Source organism: Rissa tridactyla, chromosome 22, assembly GCF_028500815.1.
Source record: "Rissa tridactyla isolate bRisTri1 chromosome 22, bRisTri1.patW.cur.20221130, whole genome shotgun sequence".
Classification (NCBI taxonomy): Eukaryota; Metazoa; Chordata; class Aves; order Charadriiformes; family Laridae; genus Rissa; species Rissa tridactyla.
Genome location: NC_071487.1, coordinates 3691420 through 3711005, shown reverse-complemented (window position 1 = coordinate 3711005; position 19586 = coordinate 3691420). Strand labels below are relative to the sequence as shown.

Genomic DNA, 19586 nt, shown 5'->3' with positions numbered 1-19586 from the left:
CTGCCTCCTCCATTTCCAGCACAGCATGTGGTCACCTTGGACTATTCCCAGAACAACCGTATTCTTCCTGAGTGGGCTGGGCCATCCATCTCCCCCCGCCCCCCCGCCACAGATAGCTTCTTGAAAGCAAGTAGAGATGGAGCAAGGCAAGGCCTGCTCCGATGATGGAGGAGGCTTGATGGTTTTGCTGTCCCCTGGCCTCTTCATTGTCCCATTTGCCCTGAGGGTGGGTTAAGGGTGAGGGCTGGGGTGATGTCCTGCGGGCATCAGAGCTCCCCAGACATCACAACTGGTTTTGATGCAATGAGGAAAGGAGTGACCTTTGGCTGCTCTGTAAGTAATATGTCCCTGGTGCTCCCAGATATCAACGAGTGTGAAGAGGAGCCCAACATCTGCCTCTTTGGGACATGCACCAATACCCCTGGCAGCTTCCAGTGTGTCTGTCCTCCGGGCTTTGTGTTGTCTGATAACGGCCGACGGTGCTTTGGTGAGTGCAGCTCATCATGGGGGGGAGGGAACCATAACCATCCTGGATGTCTGCAATGACCTATGACTTTCCCCATCCACCTACAGATACTCGCCAGAGCTTCTGCTTCACTCGCTTTGACAACGGAAAGTGCTCTGTCCCCAAGGCCTTCAACACCACCAAGGCTCGGTGTTGCTGCAGCAAGATGCCAGGAGAAGGCTGGGGAGACCCCTGTGAGCTGTGCCCGCAGGAAGGAAACGGTAGGTGTGCTGGGACCTAGCTCCATGGGAGAGATGGCTGCATGTGTCTCCAACATGTGCAGAGTGTGGGGAAGGTGCGCAGGTCAGAGAACACAACCAGCAATGCAAGACGTCCAGCAAAGTGGGCTCCTCCATCTGGAGAGTACCGCATTGAAACCTAGTAGCCCTTCCTGGACTGCAGTATTCCTTGGATCTCCAGCAACCACAGTCAGCCTTATTTCTGCTTTGGATCTGCTCTCAGTTCTCTGTGGGGCTTTAGATAAGGCAAAAGCATCTCAGTGCCTCCAGATCCAAGGGCAAGCACAGGTGTTTCCCAACCAGCTGGGCTTCTGTGGCCTCCCATGGCCACAGAGCTGTCAAGCTCTCAGTCATGCTCTAGAAGCCTCCAAAAGCACATTTCAGTTTCTGTGAGTAGAAGCACTTGTAAACATATCTGACTCTTCTGCTTTTTTCCAGTTGCCTTCCAGGAGCTATGTCCGTATGGCCATGGAGCCATCCCAGGCCCAGGTGACACCCGAGAAGGTAAGGTCTGACCTAGGGATGAGAAGAAATTTGTTTTGGGGAGGGTATTGCCTAGAAGCAGCCAAACTTAGGCTACGTGGAGAGTAGGGTAGAATCCCAGAGGCAGGAGGGGACGGATGTAGGACTGGGTTCCCTCTCAAGCTCATGGTCTCTGACTGCTCACCAGAGGTTCAGCCCCTGGCTCTGGAGAGGGAGTGTCTGGGATTGCAGGGTCAGTCCTGGCTATGTGCTCACATGAGGTTTCATTGCTTTGGTTTCCCCTCTAGATGTTAATGAGTGCTCAGAGAACCTGGGTGTCTGCATAAACGGAGCCTGCATCAACACTGATGGGTCCTTCCGCTGCGAGTGCCCCTTTGGGTACAACCTGGACTACACAGGAGTCAACTGTGTGGGTAAGGGTCTGCATGGGGGGAGCACCAGCTCCCTCTTGCTTTTATCCTCCTTACGTCAGAGGCTATGTTCAGTCTGGAGAAAAGAAGGCTCCGAGGAGACCTTATAGGGGCCTAGCGGTATCTTAAGGGGGCCTCCAAGAAAGCTGGGGAGGGACTTTTTAGGAAGTCGAGTAATGGTAGGACTAGAGGGAATGGATTAAAACTAGAGATGGGTCGGTTCAGACTGGACGTTAGGAAGAAGTTCCTCACCATGAGGGTGGTGAGACACTGGAACAGGTTGCCCAGAGAGGTGGTGGAAGCCCCGTCCCTGGAAGTTTTTAAGGCCAGGCTGGACGGGGCTCTGAGCAACCTGATCTAGTGGGAGGTGTCCCTGCCCAGGGCAGGGGGGTTGGAACTAGATGATCTTTAAGGTCCCTTCCAACCCTAACAACTCTATGATTCTATGTGAGTGCGTGTGGAGAGAAGGAACTTGCTTCTCCCCTGCCCCTTTGCTTTTTACCCCTGGCTCCTGGCTTTGCTGGGCTTGTTTGGATGCTCTGGGTGCATGAAGAGACCAGCCTGCACCTTTCCCACCTAATTCATTCACCTAACGTGGTCCTGGCTTCCTGCAGATACCGACGAGTGCTCCATTGGCAACCCCTGTGGCAACGGCACCTGCACCAATGTGGTGGGAGGCTTCGAGTGCGCCTGTGATGAAGGCTTTGAGCCAGGTCCCATGATGACGTGCGAAGGTAATGCTGCTGTGGGGCAATCCCTTCACCCTCATTGCATACTGGGCAAGTGTGTGACCCCACTACCTGGGTGAGCAGCAGTCAGGTCAGCCTCTGATGGACAGTGGAGAAAAGCTGGCTGGGGCTCATCTCCACGTGAGCGTGTACATCAGCACCGGTCCCCTTCGGCTTCCTCTGAGGCTGGAGCCCAGGAGGAGGTCTGGAGACCTGCCTAAATGCAGGAGCTGCCTCACCAAGGAGCCAGGACCCTGTCCCCATCAAAGCTGCCAAGACACCAGGTGGCTGTCCCTCTGCCACAGAAGCCCATGACAGGAAGGCTTGGTGGAAGAGAGCTCTCATGAGTTGAATTCACGAGGAGGGAGGGAGTCTGTCCTGGGGAGGCCCACCACCTTTACTGCTCAGTTGACGCCTGAGAGCACAGAGTCGAGCTCTCCCCTCTCTCCTGCCTCCCAGATATCAATGAGTGCGCGCTGAACCCCCTGCTCTGTGCCTTCCGCTGCATCAACACCTTTGGCTCCTACGAGTGCACCTGCCCCTCTGGATACGCCCTCCGAGAAGACAGGAGAATGTGCAGAGGTAAAACCCCCTCCTGCACCCATCGGGGAGCTCCCACGCTCTCCCCAGGCCCCCGCACTTTGCTGGGCTCTGGTGCTGTGCAGAGAGAAGGCAGGACTTCTGAGCTGGCGCCTCTGAGCTTGTGCTCACTCTCGCCTGCCTTGGTGTCTCTGCCGTGTGCCAGCCAGCCCGGCCCAGGGCAGTAGGGCTCGGTGGAGCAGTGCAGATGTGAGCGCTCGGTTCCAAGTCGCCCCCCGAGTGCTGCAGAGTTGGCAGGTTGAACGTGGCCTCATTGAGGTTCTCGGTTGCAGATCTGGATGAGTGTGCAGAGGGATTGCACGACTGCGAGTCTCGAGGGATGCTGTGCAAGAATCTCATTGGCACCTTCATGTGCATCTGCCCCCCAGGAATGCAACGCAGGCCCGATGGAGAGGGCTGCACAGGTACCAAGGACCAGGCTGGGAGGGGTTCCCGGTGGGGATAGAGACCATCCTCTTCTAGGCAATGTCCACGTAGCTTTATTTTATATCCTACTGTCAGACAGCTCCTCCCCAGGGTTTTCCATATGTCAGAACTTCCCTTATGTCCTATTAGATGCCTTCACAAACAAAATCTCTCCATCTCTGGACCCATGGGTCTACGCAGTTCCAGCACGAGATGACACAGAGCTGTGCCATGTGTCCTTTCTGTTGAGTCTTTCCATGTCGGTGTCAAGCTCCTTTGCACTGAGCTGCTTTTGGAAAGGCCAGCACTGGAGAGCCCAGACTTGCACGCTGTCAGGCACAGCAGGAATGCAGAGTGAGCCCAGCTCCACTCCAACCCCAGCACCTTGGTACTTGCAGGTGGAGAAGGTGCACTCTAGGGAAGCTGGGTGCTCAGCCACCCCGCTTTGGGGGAGGTCCGGGGCCGGTGGATGTGTTTCTCAGCTGCCTAAGGCCGTGGAAGTGGTCCTCAAGGACTATGTGAGGGTGTTTCAAACTGCGTGGTAGCGTGGGAACTCATGGAAAGCTGAAATTCGTCCTACGCCTGACCATAGCTCTTTGCGGCTCCTTCCATCCTAGATGAGAACGAGTGTCGCACCAAGCCTGGAATCTGCCCCAACGGCCGCTGCATCAACACGGTGGGAAGTTACCGCTGTGACTGCAACGAAGGTTTTGAAGTCAGTCCCTCTGGCACAGAGTGTATTGGTAATTACCAAGTCCTGGTGGGTCCTGAGCAGCCTCTCATTAGCAGCAGATGATGCTTTTCAGGTGTTTCAGGGTTTCCGAGGGGAAAGGCTGTTGGGGCATCGCCTTAAGCATTATCCAAACCACACTACCCTCCATGCTGGAACTGGCACAGGCTGGTCGGGCTGCTCGGTTATCCCTGGTGCTGACACTGTCTCAGATCCTGACCTTGTATCCCCCACTCTCTCTGTCCAGACACCCGCCAAGGATTCTGCTTCACTGAAGTACTGCAAACCATGTGCCAGATGTCCTCCACCAACCGCAACCTGGTCACCAAATCTGAGTGCTGCTGCAACAGCGGGCGCAGCTGGGGCCCCCAGTGTGAGCTCTGCCCCCTTCCTGGAACCGCCCAGTACAAGAAAATGTGTCCTCATGGACCAGGGTACTCCACTGATGGGAGAGGTGAGCTGGGGCCCAAACCACCTTCAGTGCAGAGGGGAGAAAGCAGAGGTGTGGGTACAGGCAGAGTTCCCCCAGGAACTGGCTGGGGCAGACCTACACGGTGCCTGGAGCAGGCAAGAAGCTTCTGCAGCATTATCTTAAAACTCCCTAAATGTCTCTGGCATCCCAGGGAGAGTCTGAGCCGCCCTGGCACAGTGCTGGCACAGGAGCATGGGGACAGAGGCCGCATTGGCACTAACAGGTCCGTCCCTCTCTCCCGCAGACATCGACGAGTGCAAGGTTCTGCCCAACCTCTGCAAGAACGGACAGTGCATCAACAGCATCGGCTCCTTCCGCTGCCACTGCAGGCTGGGCTACACCGCGGATATCACGGGCACAGCCTGCGTGGGTGAGTCGGGAGAAGGAAACCCTCGGCAGGCTTCCATCCCTACTTTTCAGTGTGCAAAAAGAAGGTCCTGGGACATGTCCTCACTTCTGTCCCTACAGTTCTGCAAATCCATAGCGGGGCTTTGGACGCTTTGCCATATTGCACGGTCCTCTGTACATCAAAGTCATCACTCTGTGTTGTTTAACTCCTTAAAACCCAGGCTCCATGTCTTCTCCCTCTGACCCCAGGGCCCACAGGGACTGGCAGGGAGTGTCATCCAGAGACGAAAGTCAGACCAGCCAGACCTTTTGTTGGCAGAGCATTTATCTGGGGCAGGGAGTGCCGGGATCCATAGGACCATCTGACCGCTTAGTTACGTGGGGCCATGAGACCTGGGATCACCTTGTGTTCGGGAGCCCCTTGGTAGACTGAATGGTCCAAGGGGTGGTGGGGGCCCAGTCCAGCAGCACGACCTGGGAATGCTGACGTGTCTTGTCTCTCGAGTCTAGATTTGGATGAGTGTAACCAGTCCCCTAAGCCATGTAACTTCATCTGCAAGAACACAGAAGGCAGCTACCAATGCTCCTGCCCCCGAGGGTACATTCTGCAAGAAGATGGGAAGATCTGCAAAGGTATTGACCCAGGAGAAAGCAGCAGAGACCCTGCCTCATCTCTGGCAGCCCGGGGGATGGCAAGAGCTGAAAAGCATCTGCCAGAACAGTCAAGTCTGTCTGTTCAGCCCCAGGACAAGGCTAGACATGGAAAAAGGTGCCATGCTGGACCCTCCTGGACTGATGCATCAGGGTTTCATCCCTCTGCAGATGCTCTAGATCTGTCTCATCAGGAAAAAAAATAATATTCCTTGCCCTTTCCTACAGACTGCACAGCATATCCCAGGCTGTGCGGAGCCTTGAACCTGCCGGTCTCCTACAGGTGGGCTGGGCACTATCAGGGCCCCTCCTGGTGCTGGCAGCTGCCAAAGTGGGGCTTTGCCCACCTCTCATGGTGCTGATGTATCAGGAAGGTGGCCTATGAATCTGTGAGAGTCTGGGATTTGTGGATTACGAGAGAGGCAGAGAAAAATTTCTGCATCTTCCAGATGTGTCTGGAATGACGAGGCTCCCTGGACTTGTGATTGTCACGCAAGAATTTTGTGTGTGTTGTTCCTGAGGCTGGTCCATGTCAGCTCCTGGCCTGCCCAGGACCACCGTGTATCACCGTGTGCACGTGGGTGCCAGAGACTCGGACCGTAAAGGTAAGATAACTCAGTAAGATCAGTTGAGACGCATGTTCTTGTTGCTTTAGACTTGGATGAATGTGCCACCAAGCAGCACAACTGCCAGTTCCTCTGTGTGAACATTATCGGAGGATTCAACTGCAAGTGCCCTCCAGGCTTCACTCAGCACCACTCCTCCTGCATCGGTGAGTAGAGGCATTTGCTGCTCTGCTGTACAGCACCACCAAGGTCCCTGTGGGTGAGCTCTAAGCCCAGGAGAGTCTTTCCAGCCCCCCAGCTCTGGGTTTAGAGCACTGCCCCTCTCCAGCCGGCCTGGGGTTGGGCATCTGACGTGTCTGTCTGCTGCTGGGACTGGGCTATGCTCCATGATGCAAGGTAGCTGTCTGCAAAGCTGCACGCAGCCACGTCCTTGGGGATGGACTTACAGGCGGCCGCCGGTGTTTTGCAGACAATAATGAGTGCACAGCTCAGCCCTCTCTGTGTGGAGCCAAAGGACAGTGTCTGAACACGCCAGGCAGCTACAACTGCGAGTGCCAGAAGGGATTCTCCCTGGACAGCTCTGGTGTCAACTGCGAAGGTGGGTCTTTGTCTCTGGGGCTTTGGCAAACACATGTTCCATGTGGAAGAGTTCCTAGTTCACTCGCAGTCTCTAAGGCAGCTCAGTCCAGCCAAGAAGGGACTACTCCTTACTGTGGGGCACCAGAAACCCACACGGGAAGCCCTGGTGCAAAGGAGAGGTCGGTGCCTGACCTGCCTGGGGCAACACCGGCTCTTGGACAAGTAGATGAAGGTCTTGGTGCTGCAACCGTAGCAGCCAAGGGGAGGAAAGGAATGGTCCTGTGTCTGATCAGGGGAGATCTCATGCCGGCCAAAACCCACCATGTACTTATGCTAAAGAAAAGCCTACGTTCAGCGCAGACAGCCAGAAGCAGAACAGATCAGGTAACGGTTCAGGCCAGACCTTAAATCAAAAAACATCCAAGCAGGGGGTGCAAGGGGAGGTATGTGGGCCTGGGGGCTGAAAGCGTTACTCAGTTCCAAGCTGCAGAGACATAATTAGGCAGAAGAACCACCCACCCCCATGAACACCCTCAAGGATGCCGGCTGCCCGGCACATACCGTGTGCGCATGGTCCCTACACGCCCAGGGCAGCCCACGAGACAGGGGGAAGCTGTCTCACCACCATCTGTGTTACGTTGCTGCAGATGTGGACGAGTGCGATGGAAACCATCGGTGCCAGCATGGCTGCCAGAACGTGCTGGGAGGCTACCGCTGCGGCTGTCCACAGGGCTACGTGCAGCACTACCAGTGGAATCAGTGTGTGGGTGAGTGTGGGATGGGGCTCTTGTGTCCCGTAGCTGTAGGGATGGGGGATAGAGGGCAGCTACGCCCCGAGTCCCTCTCCAGCCACCCCTGGCCGTCTCTGACTCTGGAGTCTGGTTCATCTTTGAATCTGTTAGGTTGGAAGGGACCTCTAAAGGCCATCCCGTCCAACCCCCTGCAGCGAGCAGGGACAGCTTGAACTAGATCAGGTCGCTCAGAGCCTCATCCAGCCTGGCCTTGAATGTCTCCAGGGATGGGGCCTCCACCCCCTCTCTGGGCAACCTGGGCCAGTGTCTCACCACCCTCAGGGTAAAGAACTTCTTCCTAATGGCTGATCTAACCCTGCCCTGCTCTAGTTTAAACCATTGCCCCTCGTCCCATGGCTCCATGCCCTTGCAAACAGCCCCTCCCCAGCTTTCCTGTAGCCCCCTTCAGGGACTGGGAGACTGCTATAAGGTCTCCCCGGAGCCTTCTCTTCTCCAGGCTGAACCCCCCCAACTCTCTCAGCCTGTCTTTGTAGAAGTGCTCCAGCCCTCAGATCATCTTCGTGGCCTCCTCTGGCCCTGCTCCAACACTAACCCAGCGCTGATCTTCCTGCCCTTGCCCCAGAGGAGGACCGTGCCTGTGCCCACAGTCGGTCCCCCTGCCCTGGCCCATGTTCCCTCTGCAACAGGGAACATCAGGAACATCTGGAAGCTGCTCTGCAGAGTGCTGAGCTCCCAGAGCTCCTGACGCCAGCAGTTCCCTGCATTGCAGGAGGATAAAAAAATGAAGGCAGTCCTTCAGGGACCTGCATGGGATGAGGTCTCATAGGGGAGCCAGGAGAAGGGAGCCTGCTGCCAGCTCAGCGATGGCCGTGGGCAGATTTCCTTGGCCCTGCGGGGTGGGGAGCCCCAACAGCACAGGAGCTCCCTTCCGCTACGTTTCTGACTGGTTCTGCTGTCTTTGGGTGCAGATGAAAACGAGTGCTCCAGCCCCACCGCCTGCGGCTCTGCCTCCTGCTACAACACTCTGGGAAGCTTCAAGTGCGTCTGCCCATCTGGCTTCGATTTTGACCAAGCCTTTGGTGGGTGCCAGGACGTGGATGAATGCTCAGCAGGCGGCAGCCCCTGCAGTTACGGCTGCTCCAACACAGACGGAGGCTATCTCTGCGGCTGTCCCGGCGGCTACTTCCGAGCAGGGCAAGGGTAAGGGAGCAACCAGCAGGAGTGTCCCCACAGGCACCTGTACGTTCTTGGGGGGATATTGCAGGCTGCCATGGTGCCCCCAGGCATGCGCCATCACCACGCTCCTGCTCTCTGCCACCAATACAATTTGAAGGAGCCCCAGGAGCCGGTAAGCTCCCATTCCCACACGAGTCCTTGGCTTCCCCAGGCCGGGCTGTTCCTCACCCATCACAAGATCCTCATGGTAATGCGCATCTCCTCTCCCATTTCACTCCCAAAGGGCAGTGCAGCTGCAAGCATTGTAGCAGATGTTCTGCAGATCCATCTAGTCCAGGGTGCGGACAGATTAAATCTACTGGCCACATCTAAATAAGATGTGGCCTGATCTCTCAGAGGCATGTCCTGTGTACAAACGATGTCCTATACCCAGGCACGATCCTCCATGTGTTTCTGGATGCCACGTGGAGAACTTGTGAGGGCAATGATAAGATTTCCTTCTTGAAGCATGAATCTGAGATGGGTCTCTGCTTTTCTGCCACCAGACACTGTATTTCTGGCTTGGGTTTTGGGAAAGGTTCCTACCTTCCTGCTCCCCAAGAAGAAGATGAAGACAACCTGCTCTCCCCTGAAACCTGCTATGAGTGCAAGATAAACGGCTACCCCAAGAGGGGTCGGCAGCGACGCAGTGTCAATGGCACTGAGAAGCACCAGGTAAGAAATCCATGGCATCCTGGATGGGGTGAAGCAAGGCAAGAGCTGGGTCGCTTGGGGAATAGCTGCTTGGAGTGGATCCCAGCCCGTGTGCCCATTCCTGAGGGGCTGCCTCAATCCAGACGGAGCGAGAAGCTCACTCTGCCCATGCTGGGTGCTCGGGTGTTTGTGGATGCCACTGAGTCCAGAAGTCCTGCAGAAATGGAAGGTCTTTCACAGTATGTTAGGGGAGGTCAGGACGATCTTAGGTGACACACATTTGTGTGGTTTGGCCACAAATGTCTGGAGGTACATGCAACCAAGAAATAAAGCAGACGCGTTTCCTTGCAAGGGGGGCTGATGGAGGAGCAGTCCCCATAGGGCCTTAGAGGACCATCAGCACTTACTGTCTGGCTCCAGACTGGACCTGTCACTATAAATACAGGGTATTCCTTGGAGGGAAGTTCTGGCCCCTGTCCAAGGCTCCCCCAAGAAGTTCACAGGCCTGGGCAGGACAGACTGGACTGGGAGGTCATCATGGGCCCTTCAGGCCTTGGGAGGAAAATGCCTCTGAAGTTATTGGTTCTTCCCCTGAAGATGAGGGCTGTGTACTGCCCGGTTCAGTCTCAGCAGCACAAACAGGGTACCAAGAAACACTTGAAGGAAAGCAAGGCCCATAGAAGTTGTAGCCAATTCTGCTTTGAGGTGGCCCATGGGACAGAACTCCTCTAAATCAAGTCCTTCACCTGGCCATGAGCTTTTCTTGGTGTCTGTCAGTAACACGCTTGGTTCCTTTTGAAGGATCATACTGTGAACTTGGCCAGCATGGATGTGGATGCTCCTCTGTCCATGATGCTGAACCTCTCTGACCTGGCTCACAAGGAGCACATCCTGGAGCTCCTGCCCGCTGTGGAGCCCCTGGAGAACCGTGTGCGGTACCTGATTTCCCATGGGAATGAGGATGGCTACTTCCGCATCCACCAAAAGGAGGGGCTCAGCTACCTGCACCTCGGCCGCAAGAAAATAGTGCCCGGCACCTACCTGCTGGAAATCGTGAGCGTGCCCCTGTACCGCAAGAGGGAACTGCAGAAACTAGAGGCCAAGAACCACCTCAACTACTTAGCAGGGGAGCTGGGCCAAGCACTGAGGATGAAGCTCCAGCTCCAGCTCTACTAACGTCCATGAGATCCACCCACCCAACCGACAGTACAGTCCTTAGCCTTGCCATCCACACCTGGAAACAACTGCCTCTTCTCTCGCTGCACCCCCTGCCACCGCCTCCCCCACTGCACTGTACGACCGATGGGAAATGTCCCGCCGGGCTCAGCCCTCACCTTGGCCATGCAGGGATACGCCGCTTCATGGGGGGCTGGAGTCAAAACCAAGCCACACCGCAAAAGAGCTCGTGAAAGCTTTTGCCAGAGGTTCAGACCTTGTTAGCAGGGACTCCCTCCCTCTGCTCAGCTCTTGCCCGTCTCCTTTAACCAAGATACTGTTAGTCCGAGCTGGCAAGGGCAGTAGCACGGGGAAGCTGCCTGTCCTTCATGGTCACAGGCCAAAAACCACCCCACAGCCCAGGAAATGCGAGGGGGGGAGGCTGGGGGCAGCTTTGGAAGGAGCTATGGCACGGTGTGGTGGTAGTGCATTTCCCAGCAGCTCTTGTCCCTCCTTTGCTTCCGCGTTGTCATGATGGTGCTGCAGAAACCATCCCCTGCCTACACTGGCTGTGCTCTGTCTCTCTCTGTCCTCTCCGTGTCCTCCGCTCCTTTGGGGCTCCTCTGTCAAACGGAAAAGGTCACCTCTGAGTGAAGTTTGGGTTTCTAACCTCGCATCACCAAGCAGCCAGGCCCTGGGACCACGGGCTCCTGTAGGGAACGTAGGGTTTTCGCACTGAACACGTCCATGCCCTCCAAAGATTGGAGCTGGAAGGGCTTTTCCGGAGCTCCAGCAAGGCCCAGGGGTTAAGGTGTCCCTCTATAAATGAGGAGGAGCTCTGGGGAAAGGCCAATAATTGCATTGTTGGATGTGGTTGGACAAAACTAAACTGGCAGGAAAAATGTCATGAGGCTGGTAGAGAGCAGCTGGATGCTCCCCATGCCAGGGGGGCCGGAGGGCTTGGCAGGGCACGTGTGGCATCCTGCAGGGACGCGTTTCCTGGCCACCACCCACACGAGTGTTTGAAAACCCTGTGAACAGTTTCCCACCAGCAGGAGCAAGATGGGGATAGGGGTGGTCTCTGCAGCCTGGCGGGAAGAAAGAGGCAGGGAGAGCCAGAGCTTCGTTTTCCAAACAGTCCTTGACTCCGAGCCACCCCGTCTGCGTGACTCTGGTGCTCACGGCCAGAAACCACCCCCCAAGTCAGGAGCACTTCTGACAACGGGGGCCGCGCGTCGCTCCCTCCGGTTGTCGCGTACGTCTTGGTCAGTCCAAGGTGACACCGGAGATGGACGGTCTCTGGTTAACGCAGCCAAATGAAATGCACTAAAAAGAGTCTGGAAAACATTAATTAAGTGAATTGAGGTCTCCCTGCTGCCTCAAGCAGCCTCTCCAGACCCTTCTGTCCAGGTGGGGCTCTTCTTCTTCCCTCCCTCCGGTGTCCTTCGCGCAGCCGGTCTCTGCCATGCCATTTCCTAGGTTTGCATGAATCCATTTTCAGTCCTGCGTCACCCCTGTGCCTCGTCACAGGCGAGAAAGGTGCTGATTCCCTCTGGTGCCACACACGACTACCTTCTCAACCGCTCCGAGGTGCTTCCAGCTTCCAGAAGCTGGTGCTGGTATTGAATCGTCAGCGTTCGTGCACTGTATCCATCCACCCTCTCATATTTATGTATAACCACCAAAGTTACGATTGCTCGCTGTTGTGAGGAGTGCATATTCCTGTAGCTTTTTTTTTTGGTACTTGGGGAGGGGATGGGGAGGGGGGGGGGTTGTGGGTTTTTTTTCCCCGCGGGGGGTGGGGGAAGCGTATGTGTATGCTGTATTTGGGCTCACGTCAAACTTGAAAACTCTTTTGCGTAACGCAGCTCCAGACTCTGGATTTTTGCAAGAGTCCCAGAGCTTGTGACAGGATGGGTGGCCTGATGATTGGGGTTGGTTGTTTTGGTTTTGGTTTTTTTTTTTTTTTATTATTTTGTTTTGTTTTTCCAACAGGTGCTTTTTTTTAAAAAAAAAAAAAACAAAAAAACAAAAACAAAAAACAAAAAACTATTAATAATAATAAATTAGCAGAGATGGGTTTGTGTGTGTGTGTTGAGCCAAAAGTCTCAAATGAAAAAGCTCAAGGTTTCCTTCCTTCCTCTCTGGTGCGGTGTTTTGGTTTTTGGTTTGGTTTTTTTTTTTGTATTGACATTTCTTGCTGGTTGTTTTTTTGGGAAGCGTTGAAACCCAAAACCTCTGCCCGTCCCCCCCCCCGCCGCCCCTTGTCCCGCACAGAGAGGTGGCTCTTTGTGGAATTCCTTTTTTGTATCAGAAGCAACAGCAACAATAAAATTATTTTGGGTTAACTGGGTCTGGGTCTGGGTCTTCCTCCTCGTCGGGGCGCAGCATCGTCCGGGGCTGAGGGGCGGCGGGGGGCCCACGGCGCAGACAGCCCCGGAACATGGCTGGACCCATCCCAGCTCCAACAGGAGCGAGCCCAGGCTGGTGTCCTGCCTGTATTCCATTCCATTGCCCGTGCCATTCCTCAGGGATGGATTTTCACTCTTGCAGCCTCACCCAGCTCGCCCGTCTCAGCACCCATGGGTGCCCATGGGGTCCTTCCCAAAGCCTTGGAGCAGAAGGCAGATCACAGACTGGTTTGAGTTGGAAGGGGCCTTAAAGCCCACCCAGTGCCACCCCCTGCCCTGGGCAGGGACACCTCCCACCAGCCCAGGTTGCTCCAAGCCCCGGCCAACCTGGCCTTGAACCCCTCCAGGGATGGGGCAGCCACAGCTTCTCTGGGCAACCTGGGCCAGGGGCTCACCACCCTCACAGCAAACAATTTCTGCCTCACATCTCATCTCAATCCCCCCTCTTCCAGTTTAAAACCGTTCCTCCTCGTCCCATGGCTCCCCTCCCTGCTCCAGAGTCCCTCCCCAGCTTTCCTGGAGCCCCTTTAGGGACTGGAAGGGGCTGGAAGGTCTCCCCGGAGCCTTCTCTTCTCCAGGCTGAACCCCCCCAGCTCTCTCAGCCTGTCCCCACAGCAGAGGGGCTCCAGCCCTCCCAGCATCTCCGGGGCCTCCTCCGGCCCCGCTCCAACAGCTCCGTGTCTCTCCTGTGCTGAGGTGAGGGAGGAAGCACAGAGGCACCAGTAAAGCCTCTCCTGATCCTTCGCTCTCTCCCAGCAAGGGCTGTGGAAGGAGAGCGATGCCAGAGCTCTGAGCCTGGAGCCCGGATCGCTGAGCCCAGCCGAGGGGTGGCTGCACCCCATCGTCGCTGCCGGGCTGGGGGGAGGCTGCGGGGGCCAGGACAGGGATGGGAGGGGGCACAAGAAGGGCTGGCGGAGAGGAGCCAGAAGGGATGCAGGAGAGCGTAGGCAAACCCACTGCCAGGACCGATCCTGCCTGGTGCTGTGGTCAGGGAAGATGCCGCCTGTGCTGTGGTCACCCTTGGCTCATCCGCCTTGGAGGAGCAGCTCCGCTCTTGGTGGTTTTGCTAAGCTGGGCTTGTGCAGTCAGCGTTACGTGCAGGGTGGGCGATGACGCTTGGCCAGCGATCGTGCCGTGGGTCCGGGAGTCAGGGTCCGGCCCGTTGAGTTCCGCTCAAACCCTTCTTCCAGGCTGATATTCTGTTTTTTTAGGAAGCTCTTCTTGGCTTCCCAGTCTGGATGCTGAGCCGTGTGCCACAAGAGGGCAGGCAGGGCTGCGGCATCCCTGCGACTGGGAGGGAGCCCACTGCCTTACTGGGTGGTGAGAGAGCTGGGGATGGGGTGGGGGTGGGGGTGGGGCAACCACGCGATGAGACCTGGGCAAAGGAGAACATTGAGCCCAGGCAGCTGGGAACTGTCCCCCAAACACCTTCCTGGGCTTGGCGGTAGGTGAGGGGCGGCAGGCGGTGGGGAGCGGTGGCAGAGGAGGTGCAGGAGCGGGGTGCGCTGGGCCTGGGTACCCAGGTCCTGCCGGTCACTGCTCTGCAGCACCCAGCAGGGACTCCTTGCCTCTTCCTCCACGTCACTCATGTGACCCCGGGGACTCTCCGGGGATGGCCTGTACCCACACATCCCGGTCTCTCTGGATGCAGAAGAACCTACCAGGCTGCTGCCCGCGCAGACCCGGACTGACGTAGAGGACATGGCCAGGCACAACCCACGGGTCCTGCAACGAACGTGGCCAGGCTGTGACCATCCCCGTCCAGCAACGCTGCCCCAGATGCCCCACTTCGGCCAAGGAGCACCTTCTGCGTGTCCCTGACCACCGCACCCACAGTACCGTGGCCGGGCGGTGATGCTCCCGTCCCACGTGGCACCCATCCCCTGCGGAGCAGCCCCAGCTTGTGCTGGGGGCCGTGGGGTCTTGGCTCAGACGGAGAGAGATGGGGCAGCCCCACCACTGCCCGGGAAGCAGCCAGTTCTCCTCCCAGTGCCTGCCGGGACACGCCAAAGAGCAGAGGACGAGCCGTGTGGGGTTAGCACAGTGCAGCTTTATTTCCATGGTTGGGGGACGAGGTTCTCCCCCGTGGGCTCAAATCCCTTAGTACAAACCTTCTCGGTGGCCCGCAGCCATAACCCACCATGGCTTTCGCTAGCCCTGTGGCTAGCTGCAGCACCCCTCCTCAACAAGCATGGTTCCCACAGAGGGGCAGGAGGACAACCGTGTTTTCCTCTCGGCTACTTACGCAGCCCTTCTGATACCCAGATGCAGGATGGCCAGGGAAGGGCTGGCCACCCCCGCCCCCAGCAAGCCCCTGGACGTGGGGAGGCCACTCAGGTCCTGCTGGAGCAGGGACCGGCCAGGGTGGGATGCCGGTGGGAGGCTGCCAGGCTTGGGCTGGCTGAGGAGCATCTCCCAAGCGTCCTGTGGGACTTTTGGTCCCTCCGGGGATGCCGGCAGGGCCACCCAGGCAGGTCTGCAGGGAGCTGCACGGCTGCGCCTTGCTCAGACCATTTTCACCAGTCGGGCAGGGACAAGTCACTACGGTGGGAAGCGGAGAGCAGGCTGCAGGGCTGGATGCCGAAAGGGGGCTGCGCATGGCGGGGCGGGCGGGGGGGGGTCTCCATCTCCCCCTCACTTGTGGCTGAGGTGGGGGGTGGGCACTTGGGGCTGCCACACAGAGAAGAACAAAGCCAGCACTTGGGTCTGGTGCCTATAAACCCCCTGACAGACACAGCTCAGCTACAGGGACACACACACACACACACACACGTGCGCACTGGACCACAGCACTCCCCCGGGGGGCACAGACGAGGGCGACGTGGGGGGCAGGAGGAGGTGGGGGTCAAAGCTCTGGCCTGGCACCAGGCAGAGCCGCCCAGACCAGGAGCCCCGTGGGCCGTGGCTGAGGGCAGGTCCCGCCATGCCCTGCCCCATCGCCTCCTGCCCCTCACCGCGACACGCGACGCTGCCCGGGGCCACGGTGGGCAGCGGGGAACTGCGCGGAGTCACATCACCCCTCCAACACATCTCTCCAAGAGTCCCGCAGACTGCGAAGAGAACTGAAAAGTGCTTAGAAAAGAGAGAAACCCCTAGAAAACCCACCCCGGACAAGAGCCCAACCTCACCTCCCTGCCCAGAGCATCCCTGCTGGCCCGGGGCAACACCACAGAGGAAGGGGGGGCCGGGGCCGGGGCCAGCTGGGGTGGGAGGCACACGGAGCACCCAGGCTCGCCCCATCCCTGCCCTCTACACCAAGGCGTAGTCAAACTGGCCCCTCTCCAACCCCTCCTTGTGGTCAGTCCAGGAGGAGGCGGGCATGCGGCTGTAGGGGTCCAGCAGGATGCGGAAGCAGCGCACCATCAGCATCACCAAGAAGACCAGGAGGAAGATGACAAAGGCAAAGACGGTTTTCTGCTCGGCATCCATACCCGCGGCGCCGGCTGGGTGCTCCACCAAGGAGGGGGAGAGCAGTTCATAATCCATCGTCGATGCATCATTCATGGCAGAGGCGAGGAGCGCGTGGCCAGGGCGCATTCGGCCGCCCCGGTGCCCGGGCAGCCGGCTTCAGCCTCCCGCTGTGCCCACGCACCCGCAGCACGGGTTACTCCATAGCCACCAGCGCCGCTACGCCGAGCTCGGGATTCACTCCTGCCCGGGCCGAGAGCTCCTGGAGGGGAAAGCAGAGATGGTGAGGGGGGAGGAATTGCCCACTGCCAAATAACCAGGGGCAGGAAAGGGCAGGGAACTTCACAAGATGATCCCTGAGCTCAAGAAGCCGCTTGTGAGGAGCACAAAAGCATGGGATGGGTGGGAAGTCCAGGGCACTGGTGCAGAGCTTCCCTCTCCAGTGATAAACCCCCAGGATTCCTCCAGAGGGGGTGTCCACCTGCTAAGCCTAGCGCTGCAGGACACTTTTGGATTCAGGTGCCCTGAATCATAGGACAATTCACACTGAAAAGGACCTCAGCTGAGGAGTCAGAGTGGGCTGCTCAGGGCTTCAGGGCTCTGGTCTTGAAGTTCTCCCCGGATGGACACAAGCTTACAGTTTGCCCGTTCCTATGGAGGGACACGTGTCCGGCTCCTGTATTTCCCTTGGCACAGTGACTGCCTTTGGGCTTGCACCAGGTCTAGAAGGAGCTGAGTCTTGATGGAGAAGGTGGGCACCTACCTCACTGCAGCTGCGTGGGGACGCTAGCATTGCTACTGCAGCAGGAGGAGGAGAGGGCTGTGTCCAAACAGCCACGTCACTGCGGAAAGGTCTCCAGGGTCCAGCTCTCTTGGGCTAGGGATGCAAAGCAGGACAAAGATAGCACAAGAGGTTAGAAGGACCACAGCCACTAGGAGTCATAGCAAAACACCACAAGGCACCTCTGAAGCTCTCGGTGTCTCTTAGACCAGCACCTGGATGGAGTTCACCTTGGGCAACATCCACACCAACCTCCCCTTGCAGCATCCCGGAGCTGGAGTGCTCTCAGAGCTCTGGAGACTCCATAGAAAAAAAAAAAAAAAAAAAAAAAAAAAAGAAAAAAATCCACACAAACCCAAGAAAACCCACTGGGAGATACCAGGAAACAGCCCTCCCAGGCAGCAACATTGCCCAATGTCAGTGGGAAAGCAAAAGGCAGAGCCCAGTCCCGAGGCCGAGGCACCCAGAAAGAGCCCGGAGCAGGTTCCGCTCGGCTCTGACTCACGCTGAGGACCGGCTCCCTCCCCTCTGCCCGCGGCTCCCGGGACACCACGCGGAGCAGCGCTTGCAGGCTTTAAAAATCATTTCATCCAACAGCAGCAAAATAAAGGGCACGAGCAGCAGGGGGGCGAGCACGGCTGCTCTCCGGCTTTTCACCCCGGTTATTTGGTACGATCCCTTCCCAGACACGTCTCTGGTGTCCGGACCAGACGTGGGATGTCCGTACGGCACTGGCCAAGCCAGCCCTGCCCCTCCTTGGGACAAAACGTCACCATGGGGGTGGCGAGCCCTCAGCTGGCGTCCCCGCGTCAATATTTGGCCAGGGAATCGCTGAACCCCCCCCAAACACTGACCACCCCAAAACAGCTGTTTTGGCAATTCCACGCACACCGGCTTCCCAGTTGCCTGCTGAGGCTCCGGGCGTCCTCTGGGGCTGAGCGGGGGCTTTGCCCTGGTTTGTCACACTTGCACTATCGCAGGGAAGTGCCCAGTGCAGCCTCCCCTGAAAAGGGAACTGTGCCTACACCCCACGTCACGTTAAGAGGACGTTGGCCACCCCTAGTGTGACTCCATCCAGAAGTCCCTCAGATTGTCGCGCTTCCATCATGCTGGGGTTTATCCGCCCCCCCGCCCCCATACATCCCCAACTGTGCGTGGGGTACAGAGATAAGTCAAAAAAGGTTCCCACAGGGCGGGTACCACATCACAGGGTCATTTAGGTTGGAAAAGACCCCTCAGATCACTGAGTCCAACGGTAAACCCAACACTGCCGAGTCCACCACCAAACCACGTCCCTCAGCGCAACGTCTACCCATCTTTTAAATCTCTCCGGGGATGCTGACTCCATCTGCTCCCTGGGCAGCCTGTTCCAATGCTTGGCAATCCTTTTGGTGAAGAAATATTTCCTAATACCCATCCTAAGCCTCCTCTGGTGCAACTTGAAGGAGGGCAGGAGTGACCGGCGCCAGAGGAGCTTCCACCTGGGCAGAGAGCGGTTGGGTCTCCCCTCCCCAGCCAGCGGCGATGGCTCCACATCGTCCTATCTAGGGGAGGAACACCCACCCATGGAGGACCATTGATGGGACAGAGCATCCCCCTTCTCTCCACGGAGGTCTCTGGGGATGGGCGCAGCTCTACAGCCTCCATCTCCTTGAGGAGCTCCTGGTGCCCTGGGAGCCCTCAGGAACCCCCTGGGCTTTGCAGGTATTGCTTGGGGGGGGGCATCGCTGCCTCTCCGCTGCACTTCTCTGGGTTCGGGGGAGGTTCACGCGTCCCACGGACACGCCTGGGTTAAGGAAAAAATCCTCCTTCATGGTTCTTGGTGCCAGCGACGCTCGGGACAGGCCCTGCTGCGATACAGGTGACCCCAGCACAAATCACGTACCTGGAGATGCCCAGCTGACTCATAGCAAAAGCGCAGGGAGGAACAAGCACGCTCAGGACAAAAATACAAGATTTTTCTACTAAACAGTGTCCCTAGTATTATTTCCTATAGCATTCAGGATAAAGGCTTTCCCTCTCATTTGGGATGTGTTGCTTTTTCATTATTGTGTGAAAAATCAGCTCTTAATTTCCCGGGAATTTTGAGCAGAGCAAAAAAAACCCGCCACTGATAAGACAGTTAAATGAAGGCAGCTGTTATTTAAGGAACATTTGATTGAGTTTTATTAAGATTCATGTTCCCTTAGTAACTAAAAAGAATACACGAGCGAGGAAATTGCTGAATAGGGCCAGATCTCACAAAGGAGGAGGATCGCTGCGGTGAGATTCTTCTGGGTACGCAACACAAATTAAATGCTAATTTGGGAACGGCAAAGATCTAATGAGATATGTATTTAAAAAGTGGTACGGAGCGGTGTTTACCGATGCGGGATGCCAGCTGGACGGGGGGGGGTGGGGGTGGGGCCTCACCCTTCCCACTACAGACACCTCCGAGGTGAGAATCCGAGTGGGCAGGGGAGGGGGGTTACGGGGGCTCAGCAGGGATGGGGCC

General features: G+C 57.2%; 2 protein-coding genes across 10 annotated transcripts in view; one reads left to right on the top strand and one right to left on the bottom strand.

The window, feature by feature from the left end:
- FBN3 (fibrillin 3) overlaps positions 1 to 12215 on the top strand; it is a 119476-nt gene extending 107261 nt beyond the window's left edge. For all 3 annotated transcript variants that reach the window (XM_054182291.1, XM_054182292.1, XM_054182290.1), the window contains exons 49-65: positions 362 to 487; positions 574 to 726; positions 1183 to 1248; positions 1515 to 1640; positions 2252 to 2371; positions 2825 to 2947; positions 3238 to 3369; positions 3988 to 4113; positions 4348 to 4554; positions 4817 to 4942; positions 5431 to 5553; positions 6227 to 6343; positions 6607 to 6735; positions 7364 to 7483; positions 8437 to 8668; positions 9190 to 9358; positions 10139 to 12215. In XM_054182291.1, coding sequence (XP_054038266.1) covers positions 362 to 487; positions 574 to 726; positions 1183 to 1248; positions 1515 to 1640; positions 2252 to 2371; positions 2825 to 2947; positions 3238 to 3369; positions 3988 to 4113; positions 4348 to 4554; positions 4817 to 4942; positions 5431 to 5553; positions 6227 to 6343; positions 6607 to 6735; positions 7364 to 7483; positions 8437 to 8668; positions 9190 to 9358; positions 10139 to 10513 — 2570 coding nt within the window. In that variant the 3' untranslated portion in view covers positions 10514 to 12215. The remainder of the gene's footprint in view (positions 1 to 361; positions 488 to 573; positions 727 to 1182; positions 1249 to 1514; positions 1641 to 2251; positions 2372 to 2824; positions 2948 to 3237; positions 3370 to 3987; positions 4114 to 4347; positions 4555 to 4816; positions 4943 to 5430; positions 5554 to 6226; positions 6344 to 6606; positions 6736 to 7363; positions 7484 to 8436; positions 8669 to 9189; positions 9359 to 10138) is intronic.
- A 2725-nt stretch (positions 12216 to 14940) lies between these two features.
- CTXN1 (cortexin 1) overlaps positions 14941 to 19586 on the bottom strand; it is a 41664-nt gene continuing 37018 nt past the window's right edge. For 6 of the 7 annotated variants that reach the window (XM_054181920.1, XM_054181919.1, XM_054181922.1 and 3 more), the window contains 2 exons: positions 17075 to 17188; positions 14941 to 16573 (listed from right to left, as the gene is read on the bottom strand). In XM_054181920.1, coding sequence (XP_054037895.1) covers positions 16153 to 16440 — 288 coding nt within the window. In that variant the 5' untranslated portion in view covers positions 16441 to 16573; positions 17075 to 17188 and the 3' untranslated portion in view covers positions 14941 to 16152. The remainder of the gene's footprint in view (positions 16574 to 17074; positions 17189 to 19586) is intronic. The other variant, XM_054181926.1, reaches the window with a different exon arrangement.